Here is a 12,129-nt window from a genome sequence, read left to right on the forward strand (position 1 = left end):
GTATACTTTATTACAGTCCTTTAAATTAATAGTTTAACAGTTTGTGAAAAACGCTTATTTGTTTTGTTGCCAAGAGTTAAATGAAAAGATCAATACCACTCTCTCTGTACGGTAAATATTAACCTTCCACTAGAAGCCGTTAGCTTAGATTTTGTTAGAGCAGGCTATTTGTTTCCAGTCTTTAAGTTAAGCTAAGCTTACATAATGAGTTTAGTTTAGTTTATTTCAATCAATCAATCACATAAATACACATCACTTACATAACATAAATGGTAAAAAAACAAAAACAAAGTGTGTCACCTTAGTTCATGCAGTGTCATCTTAACTCGTTTATAATCAATACTGATCCACCTACCCTTTTTACATTCTATTTTATTCTTTTTTTTTGTTCTTAGTTTCAGGATATTTTCAATTATATAAAATGTATTATCATTAATTTCTCTATTTTATATACATGTTCCACAGAGTAGTATTGATCTTCTCATATACGGTACTTTTCTTCTTGAAGCAACTCAGCTTTAAATTTTGATTAAGGTCTATATTAATAAAGATCTTCAGGTCCACTTATCCTTCAGGCTTAGTCTAAACAATATATTGCTTTTTTATCTGATTGATTGTGTGTATTTGAGCTTTCAGAAAAGCAGGACTGCTTTTCCGGTGACTCTGTTCTGTATCTGGTTTAAACGGTGCCCACTTCCTTCCATTGAACCAGCCTAAAATGGCCTTCCCTGCAGCCAGGCTGGGAGAATTGGGATGGACAATGGGAAAACCGGATGGACACCAGATCAGAGACTGGTATAACCCTTACATACATAAACACTCAATGGCCACAGACCCAGCAATTCAAACACCAACTCTGTGTTTCTGTCTGGGACAATGATGCATATAGAAAAAGCAAACTTACAAAATCTTCAAACTGACAGTGGCAGGATTTGTCCACATTTCTGTGTAGATCTAATGACTGTAGTTTTATTATGAGTATACAGCCAATTAGTGCATAATGATTTACACATTTCACACTTAAAACTCAAGACATTTAAGTGCACTGTCATCTATGACTCATGTGGGAAGAGAGCACATCGCTGAGGCCTCAAGTCTTAGCACAATAGAAATTAAATGTCTTATTTTGGTTAATGGCTTCCTTCTGTTTTTTGACAGCAAAATAAGGACAATAACTGGACATGTAGGTTACAAAGACAGGTGTATATGAAACTGTGACCTTCCCAGACCTGTGAAATATGCACAACATTGAGTTCCTACATATCACAGGCAGTGGGCTGGACATCAGAGTGCAAGGCCATTTCCTTAAGTGTGCCCCCCACCCCACCCATCTCATTTCCTCCATAACCAAACAGCTACCTCTGAGAAAAGTGCTCAGCCACTTATGTTTGTGTAGAGCCCAAACCTGCTTGCAAGCAGACTCTTCGGTGGTCAGAGTGTCTGTAGACAAGGTACAGACCACTTCAGCTTCAACCAGACAGCACACGAGACAATTGATTTGTTCAAATTAACAAGTCCAAAACAAAGTGCACACACCAGAGAAAAACTTAGCCCACCCAAACAGTCAAGTCAAAAACTTCCACAAGAATCAAGAAATTAAGCTTAACTGCACTTGCAGAAGCCAAAAAGCAGTGTTAATCACTACAGCTTTAATCTGGCTGTTGGATATGAGTGGTTTTTCCCAAGTGGGTTCCCACTGGGAGAGCAAACTCCTTGTTAAGCAGGTTTCAGATGCACTTCCGCTGGAAACCACCCCCATCAAAGCAGTCAGTGGAGGAGGCAGTTTCTCCCAAGCAGATCTGAGGTCAGAACAAGGATACCTTTCCAGAGATGGGAGCTGCAAAAAAAAAAAAACCCAGGCCATTAAAGTCTAAACAAGGCCAAGTAATTTTTGCACAAGTTGAGGGTTTAAAGAGCTGGCATCTTAAAATGCTGGCATGATTAAAAGAAGCCTACCCATTATTTTATTAAAGGGTTGAGACCAAAGTACAAACTTGGAAAGGGTTCACTTCAGGAAATTTGTGTAGTAAAGTCAATAGTTGCCAAGATTTCAGCAAGCGCGTGGATGTCATGTGGCCCAATACTTGTGTAATGTACGTCACCACTAAAGCTGAATGACTCATGACAACCTGTGGTGAATCACGACCAAGATCCATATAATGTGCAAACGTTGACGAGTCAAATAACCCAGAAATCCAGCCCTTGATGGTAGAATTATGACATACACCAAGTACTCAATAGAAATCAGTATTTTTCAGCCTTTATTTCTTCCATCGTACAAATGAGACAGGCCTGACACTCATGAGGCCAGGCAGTCTTCAGACTCCAGCTTTCATCTGGCTGTTGGGTGGTATCACCTTTCCCAAGTGAATCCCCACTGTCAGTCCAAACTCCTTGGTGGCATACTTCTCATGGACCTCAGGCTTCAGCTGGTAACCCTTCTCTCCATCAAAGCAGTCCAATGGAGTGAAGGAAAGTGGTTTTTCTCCCAGGAGGCCTTGCAGTCGCGTGTGCCAGCCCTCCAGCATTGTGCTGCGTGCCTCAGAAGGAACGTAAGACGGAGCCCAGAAGATCTGAGGAGCCAAAACCTGGAAGCCACAGTAGTGCAGGATGCCATTCTGCAAGAGAGAAACACATTAGTCACTTTGAATGTAACCAGTCTGTTAACAGTTCATTTAATGCATGGTTGATTCAAATCATGCAGTACCTGTAGTGGCCACAGTGTGATATTCATGTCTCCATTAATGCCATTTGCACTGAACATGGACTCGTGAGACCCGGTGGTGAAGGACAGCATGGCTTTCTTGTCCTGTGCAGAAAGCCAACATGTTGGGGGGAGGGGGGTAATGGGGTAGCCCTCTAAGGTATCCCTCCAATTTATCCCTTACCTTGAAGATTCCCTGGCTGTATCGCTTATCTTGGGAGTATGCATAGCCCGATGTGAGCACCCGGTCAAACCAGCTCTTCATGATTGCAGGAACAGTGAACCAGTACATGGGGAACTGAGAAGTAGAACTTAAATTAGTTTAACAGAGGGTTTATCACAAACATTACCATCACTCAGCCTCTACCTGAAAGATGATGATGATGATGATGTCTGCCCGAGTGAGTTTACGTTGTTCCTCAGTGATGTCAGCACACCGTTTTCCTTCCTCCCATGCCAGTTTAGTCTCGTCCGCATAACAGAAGTGATCACTATTCTTAACTTCTCCTGCAGAGACAATATGCTTCAATTCTGAAGACTACAATCAGAACTTACTAAATTCCAGTAAGATGTTTATATACCAGTGATGTCCTCAGCAGTAGCAGTTGCTTTAAACGTCATGGCATACAGGTCAGAGACTTCTACTGTGCAGCCATGTGCAGCTAAAACTTCTACTGCAGCATCTTTAGCTGCAGCATTGAATGAGCCAGAGCTCTGGTGGGCGTACACGATCAACACTTTCTTTGCAGCTAAACCAAAGATAAGAATGAGCGCACATCAGATTAGAAACTCTGCAAGGGAAACACTAGCACAATATGACATACAACCTTAAATCAGAACATTGGGCACATACCGTCATAAAAATATACAAAACTATTGAAAGTATTAAAAACTCACTCATACTAAAGCAGGATATCAACTGTAAATGATACGCTTTACAGTTAGCTGGTATGTTGATGGAAAGGGCAGCTCATTCTGGAGCAAGTCTCAAGGTGCCTGTTTTATACACCACACTCAACGCGCAGCCTTCTGGCTCATTTGCATTCTCACAGGTGCTGTCAATCAGCAATCATAGTCATCAGTCAATCCGCTGGTATCTCTCAGGACCCTTATCAACATAGCTACATATCTTTCTACACACCCAAGCATCACTCTGTGACTGCATTGTGACATAGCTACATATCTCTTACTGAACCTAGACTGCATTATTAAATGAGGAGTGGAATGTATGTATCACTAAAAGCCAAGAATATGTAGGTTTTTTATCAGTCAAACCAGCTGCAGATTTAGCCCATTTTAAACACAGGATAAACTTACAATAATACTCTTGCACATACATTTTCTAATTCAATGTGTGTTTTTCCCATTTAGCCTGCCCAGAAAGAGACAGTGCCTGTGGGTGTGTCTCTGTTTTTGTATTTTTAATACAGTAACCGTGTGGATATTTTGAGAGCATGCGTGTCTGTCTTTCTCTGTCTGTGTACAAGATGTTTAAAAGATGTTGTGCCACTCTTGATGTCTTCGAACCACATGAAGCAGATGTGGCTCAGTGATTCTCTCATATTGTTACTGGTTTCCAGCTCTGTTTTCCTTGACATTACTTTCCTCTAAAGAAACAGTTGCCTGCGGTCGAGCTCACTCACGAATGTTGCCCTGTAAAAAAAAAATCGACTCAGCAATGGACATCAAAGGCATGAGACGTAAGCTAGCACACATCTGGGACCAAAATCAGCCCTGAGTCCCATCTATCCAGCCACTGTGAAGAGGAGGGATTAATGAACAACTGCAACATATTTGCACATAGGCGTACATGCATGCAAGCACGCCACATGAGTGAGACATATGGATACAGTTTGTCAGCTATCCTTCTTCCCGTTGTCTCTCCTTTTTCTCGACTATTGAAATTGATTTGAGTTGTAAGGGTTGGTAGGCATTTGTCAAATTGCATTGTTAAAATTAAAAGTCATGAGGCATTATGGTGTTTATGAGGCCGACTCTTTTCATCTCTGTGGCCTCTCTGTTTTTATACATCATCCCCACACTAGTATGTTGGTCCTCATTGTGCTTCAGATTGAGCCTCTGGCTGCATTCCCTCTGTTGTGACGGGAAGGGATCATGTGTTTTTCCGGGAGGTATATTTTCATGGTTTGTGATGTATTGAGCTACATGATCCCAGACTAATTTATTGCAAAATTGCATGAAGTACTCGCAAGTATGTTTCACACTTTCTACTACATGTGTCAGGTGTTTGGTGTGTGCTGCTCGAGGCTTGACAGAACATCTGCAGCCCAGCTTTAAAAGCTCCTTTACACAAAACCACAACAATGCACTTACAGAGTACATAGGTGCATTAAAAATGCACATATGTGCAGAGGCTCTCAGATTGTTTATTATTCTGATCAATGATGAAAAATAATATAAAAATCTAGCCTACAGTGCCGTCACATGGCCAATGTGAGAAAATACAGCTATTTGGTCATTTTTATATGTGGCCAAACTTTGAATACATTTTGTATACTTTCTGCAACTAAGGATACGTTGTATTCAGATGGTACAAAAGTAATATAAGAATATGTTATTTCTTGTAAATGTGACAAGCACAACATTAACGTACACATAGAGAGATTACCAAACTGGCCTACCAGGGGCCCCTGATGATCAAGAGGCCCCTAAGCCAGAGCATCTATTGGAAGTAAGTGTTTGTTTTTTGTCACAGCTCAGTCAAAAATAGGGATGTCCCAATCTCCTCTTTTTTGCTCCTCATACTGATCTGAGTCCTTTCATACTGAGAATCTAAGTTGAGTAAGGATACCACATCCGATCAAGTTTTTATTTTCATTATCATTTTGTTAGATTTTTCAGACAGCTGCAGAGTGCATACTTGGGCTGCATAAGACCTACATTAAAATTATTAACATTTAAATATGGTTGGCAGCAGAACAGATATATAACTGAACACAAATAGAACCTGCATAGAAGATTTACTTTGGTGATTATTTCCGATTGTATAGTATCCTGTAATTTCTTGTATAATACCTGTGGGAAGGGGTGTCACTGTGGCAGAAGGATTTGTACTCTTCATCTTCAGCATGAACATAATGCTAAAGTTAAGCGTGCAGCGTTCTGTAAACTTGCAAAATGTCACTGAATAGAGGCAAGATGGCGATGGGGTGAACACAGAGTGCCTTTGTTGCATCTGTGCCCAGGAGCTCATTGCCCCATGGTGATAATCCATCCATTTTCCTACTTAACAGAAATCGTCCTCCTACTTGTTACCACTAGATGGTGACAGTGCCCAGTTACTTCTCCAGGAAAGAGATTGATTTGATGCTGTTCATGGTTTAATCACAGTTTGTGAATATCTGCCAGAGCTTGAGGAGGTTAAGGCCAAAGTGAGTTATAGCCATCCAGATGGTAAGTCATGAATTGTGGCTGTATCTTGGCAGAACAGAATCATTGTAAAGCAAGCAAACTGCAACCTTTAAAAGATTAATGTCACTCATCTAATCACTCAAATGACCATAAGTAAACAGAGCTCCAGGATTTACTGTGATACTTTTGGCGTACTCTCAGCACTGCTGCCTGACAGGGTTACAAATTAAAAGTCATTGAAGTCGTGACAGCTAGAGGAAGTTTAGGTCTTGCAGAGGACAATATTTGCTAAATCAGGCACTTATATGATTATATATATATATATATATATATATATATATATATATATATATATATATATATATATTAAAAAAAGAAATTACAAAAACAGATCTTTAAGAAAATGTCACAATCCCTAACCTCATTTTTAATGTTACATAATGATTAATTTAAGCCCAGACATATCACCTGAAACTCAGTATTTTAATTACCTTCTAAAAACAGCTAATAGAGAGTTTATCAGCAGCTCTGGACAAGCTGAATTATGTGTGTAAAATTGAATTACGAGAATTACCAGCCATGACATTACTTTTCTTCGTCAAAGTAGTTATACAGTATGTATTAGTCCACTAGAGAGCAGCATACACCAGTAAGCACCATGTTGCAGCAAGGAAATTTTGCCTCATTTTTCATGACTTTGACATGGTAGCAGCTGCACCATTGTTGGATGTTTATACAACATTTTAAGGTGGTACAAAAGTAATAGACAGTGGATGGAGACAATGGATGGAGTATAATTATATCACAGTCTCTGCCATGAGAGGAACTTTATGCTGCTGTAACTTCAGGTTTTGTGTGAGACAGTAAAATGTGAAAGAGGGCTGGTAACTAAGAGTGCTAACAAGTGAGTGTCTGTCACCTGTATGCATACAAATAACATTGCATGTAATGTATCTAATCATTTGCCAAATGTAATTGTAGATACATTTAACATCACCTTAAAAGTGGACTGATTCATCCTCCTTGAACTCTTTCAGACAATGGTGAACATAAATAATTAAGAGGCCTCTTTACTTTTGGTTCTTAAATCAAAAAACAGCTGAACCTGCTAGTACATAACCTTTCATATATGCAATAGCAGGTATATCGTACTGATTTCAAGGTGAATTATGCTCACATTCTGTTAATGTTCATACAATAGGATGGGTGGAAAAGTGTTACTAAGACTGAAAACATCCCCAATGAGACATGAGTTCTCAAAATCACGGAGTAAATATATGTTGCAAAGAAAAAGAAACGAGATCAAAAGAACATTTTCTTTCCATATCAAACGCTTCAACAATGAAAGCCTCTAGAGAGGAAAGTGCAATCTAATCTTTCTCTCAGCTTCAGTTCCTCACACATCTGTGCTATTCTGTATTTGGATTAATGTTAACATCTCACAATACTTTCCTTATTACTGTGGACACTTTTAGGTCAGCTGCGAAACCCATTTTTATAAAATGCTACTAATGTACATATTGCATTCCTGGCTGTTTTTATAACAGACCAATAAACTGTGCTCACTTATAAAGAGGTAATAAAGGTCTGCTATAGCTGACAGCTGTGACTGCATGGCAACAGATGGTCCAGAAAAAGGAGCAACAGAAAGAAAAGAAAACTAAAAAAGCAGCATTGACATTGAAAAGTTGAAATAAAGAATCTAAATTTGTTGACATTTGGCCTTTAATATATGAAATGCTAACTGCTATACTAATGCTATACACTTCAATGGACCAATGGACCAGTCAGTGCAACATATAATAATCTCACTCTATGCTCACCTTTGTCAGCCAAGTAGAGTTTTCTGCCCCTGAAGGCAACACGATGAAGTGATGTTCACTGAACTGTGACGGCATCTACCAGCAAAACACAGAGTTACATGGTTAATAGAGTGGATGACAGACAAACATTGCGCATATTTATTTAACAGGCATGTACCGAGATAAGAGTCACTGCTTCCAGAGTAAGTTCTCTGACTAAAGTGAATGTCATTTCCACTGTCCATTAACTGCTCCTGAGGAGTTAGAAACAGGTGTCCTCTGTAATGTCTGTCTTACTGAATTGGCAGAAGGATATCATTTTAAATTACTTGAAACCTCATACAGGCTTTCCCCTGTGTTATTCTCAGGTGTGCAACAAATCCATCTACTCTGCTTTTCCATTTAAGCTTCTTTTCAATCAATTATAATTCGTAAAGGGTCTGTTTACTGCCTCATCCTGCTCTTCTGGGATGCTCCTTCTCTTACTTTACAGATGGGTATTTTGTGCCCAGGCCTGAAAACAAAACAGAACTAAGTGCCAGATTGGAAGTAAAACTATATAAAACCTTGTTAGTGGCTGGATAGGTTGTTTGTTACGTTGACAATAAGCAGAAAGAGACAACTCTACTAAATAAGATAATAGCATAGCTCCTCACTTTACTTTACTTTTCACAAACTGCGTGACACAAACTTGGTACCACTTCATTGAATTTCATTGAAAGAACAGCTCCATTTAAACTATTAAATATTTATGAATTATTTATTTACTGTATTATTAGAAACTGTATCTTTATATGCTTGCCTGTAGACAAATTGCACTTTTTTATTATTTATTAGTTTATTTGTCAGGGACAATGCAGCGCACATTATTACATACATAATTATCACAGTCAAAGCCATAACAATATGTGTAGATGTATTGCATGAAAGGTTTTTAGCCAGTAGGCTAATTTGAAACCCCAGTCCCTGGTCAGGCCTTTGATAATCCAATTTTTTTTTTAAAAGAACTACATAGTGTGAGTTACACAATCATGCAACAGATACATTGTATACTAATATACTACATCAACATTTCACAGATTCATGACCATATTACATGAGCAGTGCACTGTATGCATGTGTGTGTTTTACATGTGTGTGTTTTACATGTGTTTTTACATAACAACATCAGAAGACAGCGCATCACGTAACAACACAAACCCCAAGCACCCAGCTGCTCACACCCACTCACCTATACCCGCCCCGGGGCCTGGGCCGCTACACGTTTAGCTCCCATACCCAGACCCCGCCCCGCGGGATGAACCTTGGCAACCATGCGCAAACAGCCAGGCATCTAGCACAGACAATACATTACAACAGGGTGAACAGTTACAACAGAGTGTGTGCATGTGTGTATGTACGTGCACTTGCTCCTGCATTTATGGACCTGACTCAGTGGCTACATGTTTGGTTTTCTTTCAGCCAGTGTTTCACCTTTCTATTAAATGTTTTCAGTTCGGTTTGTGTTTTTATTTCAGTTGGTAAATCATTCCAAAAATGGGTCCCTATCACTTTTTTTTTTTGTGCCCCTCTGCTATGCAGTTGCCACCCACTGCTCCCCTTGTGGCCACTCTCCTTGTGTTTATTTTTGTCACAAAAGGACAGAGTACAGCGGGAGCTAGATTATTTGCGCATTTAAAAGTCAGTTTAAGAAAAGAGAACTTAATAAAGCTATCAAAACTTAAAAGCTTGTATTTCTGTACAATCAAACAGTGGTGCCACATTGTTGGTTTCTGAGCCATTATTTTCAGTGCCTGTTTGTATAATGATATGATGGGTTTGACTGTTGTCTGGGAGGCTTGGCCCCATACAGTAACACAGTATGGGGCACATTGTTGCACATAATTGAGTACCAAAGACAATTTTCCGCTTAGGAACACTAAAGTTACTCTACCTTTGGTTTTTTTACCCTTGATTAGACAAGCATTTGGACGACATCACCTTAGGCTCTGGGAACTCACAATGAGCATTTTCTTGTATTTTTTATTTTATTTTAAAGACTAAATTGTTGATTTATCAATTAATCACCAGAATTATCATCAATGTAAATAACCATTTTTAATTTCACCTAATGCATTATTCATATAATTGTAATTTGTGATGAATGCCGTTTTAAATTGACATTATTGTCTGATGTGTCTTATGGACATGGTGTCTCATGGAAGTTGTGCCAAAGACCTCAAGACATTCAGCAGAGCTGCTGTCACGTCTCACCTCTCTTCTCCTCTTCTAATCCCCTCATCCTGCTCATTGCTGTAGCCATGGTGACAAAACTGATCGATTTGATGTAATCTGATTCCAAATCAGCAGAAACAATATATGACAGCAGATGGTTACCAGACAGAGAGGAGAGCTGAGGGAGGGGGTGGGAAAAATAGGGACCAAATTAAAAAGAAACTACTTCAGCTCATTTGCATTTAAAGTGTGTGATTTGTTGGTCACACAAGAGGGTTACAGAAACTGGAAAATGGACATGACAGAAGGTAAAAGTGAGACAAAGTAAGAGGAAATAAGGAGGAATAGAAAGTTGGACTGCAGTTCTATGATTGGCAAGTTTTGTATATTGATTAAGTATTGTATAGTGCTTTTTTATACATTATCTTTGTCTTTTTTTGCTGTGATTAATAAAGTATCTATCTAAACACAAACAGTGGGTCAACGCAAACCTTTTCACTACTGAAATACAGATCTTGCATATACACAGCATGCTGAAAATTAGTTTGCTTTACTGCGCGTGTGAGCAAAATATTTTGCACATGCATGTTCATTAACACACGTACGTGCATGAGCAGATGAGGAGGAGATGACAATCCGAGGTTTGTGGCTCTGGCCTTTAAACAGATGGTGTCCAGACTGAGACAGACAAGGAGATAAACCCAGGAGAATTGGTGTAGAAAAAGGGGGGAGGAGAGGACACGACACAGACAAGGTGGAGTGCAGCAAAGGGCACAGAACCTGAAAGTCCTCCTATAATATGATCACAAGTAATTCTACTGAAATCAAGTCGTTTTTTTTTGTTTTTTTTATGTTGTCCTTTGGAGATCCAGTTTTACAACGGCAGCACAGACACAGGACTTTTTCATCATCTGATTTAAATATCGAATATAGAAATAAAATAGATCATTTAAAAGGCTCTGTGGGGTTTTAAATATTCAATGCATTGTATCACTAGTCTTGGCCAGGTGAGTTTATCCTAAATCTGCAGTACAAAGTTAAGGTTCTGAGAGATGTGGAGGCATCGGGCATTATCTATTCATCAGGCTTACTGCGATACTGTGAGGCTAGGCTTTAGAGAAAAGAGGTTTCTCTCAAGAGAATGAATAAAGCAGGAGGTGTTATTGATGGTTAGATTGTAATAGAAGTTTTTTTTTCTTCATGATGTGCATGATGATAATACAGAAGATGATTTAACTGTTAAATGTTTTTGATGGATAGAAAAAAGACATTTTCAGATCTCATAATACCTGTAGCTATGTGCCAGATGTGTCATTTATTATTACATTGCATTACATTGATTATGACAAATGTATCTGTTCAAAGAACTCATAACATAATGATTCATATCATCACATGCATTGATTTTCCTGGAAATCATATGTCCAAACCTTACCTTAGAGCATGAGAAACTGTATATTCTGCATAAAGAGATATTCTGTTCTGTCATCTTAAAACATGCTCTGATTAGGGTCCACACTGTAGTTCTTGCCAAAACCAAACATTGGGTCGTTAGCTAACCCAACATGGCATTCTCCTGAATACCGTATGCATCCCTAAATAAGGACGTGTCCTTTTTTTCACCATTGGAAATAAAATAAAATAAATGTTTGTGGCGATACTCCCAATATCTCAATATACAACACTTATCTAAATCAATGAAGCAGCTACATTAAGTCTAACCTGACTGAAAAACAATGCAAAGTAAAGGATGTGCTTCCTGCCCTCAAATCAATCAGGTCCTCACTGAGAATGGTGTGCAAATACTGCTTTATACTTACTAACAACAATTTTGAGAAATGGTCTGCACCACATGACGTGCCTATTGTCCTGTGATGAGCAGAGTATCCAGGGTGACATTTCCCATCGACAAAACAAGAAACGGTCACGTCTTGGAGAGAATGGTAATGATGTTAGCCATATGCCAAGGCCTTCTCAATACCCAAACATGATCCCCAATGAGCGTTTATGGTGCCATTTCTGAAAGTGTCTGAGGAA

At 39.0% G+C, this 12,129-nt stretch overlaps 1 protein-coding gene across 1 annotated transcript; it reads right to left on the reverse strand.

The window, feature by feature from the left end:
• Positions 1-2,018: 2,018 nt before the first annotated feature.
• LOC144525836 (NAD(P)H dehydrogenase [quinone] 1-like) lies at positions 2,019-10,180 on the reverse strand. The gene is made up of 6 exons (XM_078262900.1): positions 10,132-10,180; positions 3,286-3,453; positions 3,072-3,211; positions 2,889-3,002; positions 2,708-2,809; positions 2,019-2,618 (listed from the first exon to the last, which is right to left on the reverse strand). Exons 1-6 carry the CDS (start codon positions 10,178-10,180, stop codon positions 2,319-2,321), a joined length of 873 nt encoding a protein of 290 aa, XP_078119026.1. The 3' UTR covers positions 2,019-2,318.
• Between the last annotated feature and the right edge of the window lie 1,949 nt (positions 10,181-12,129).

The sequence above is a fragment of the Sander vitreus genome, chromosome 11 (genome assembly GCF_031162955.1).
Source record: "Sander vitreus isolate 19-12246 chromosome 11, sanVit1, whole genome shotgun sequence".
Classification (NCBI taxonomy): Eukaryota; Metazoa; Chordata; class Actinopteri; order Perciformes; family Percidae; genus Sander; species Sander vitreus.

What these genes read in the sequence shown, in the direction of transcription:
- LOC144525836 (XM_078262900.1), bottom strand. Translation starts at nt 10,180, where the DNA reads ATGGCTACAGCAATGAGCAGGATGAGGGGATTAGAAGAGGAGAAGAGA. An exon ending in ATTAGAAGAGGAGAAGAGAG is followed by an intron (nt 3,454 to 10,131) that starts GTGAGACGTGAC and finishes TCTTTGGTTTAG; the next exon opens with CTGCAAAGAAAGTGTTGATC. An exon ending in ACAGCCAGGGAATCTTCAAG is followed by an intron (nt 2,810 to 2,888) that starts GTAAGGGATAAA and finishes CTTTCTGCACAG; the next exon opens with GACAAGAAAGCCATGCTGTC.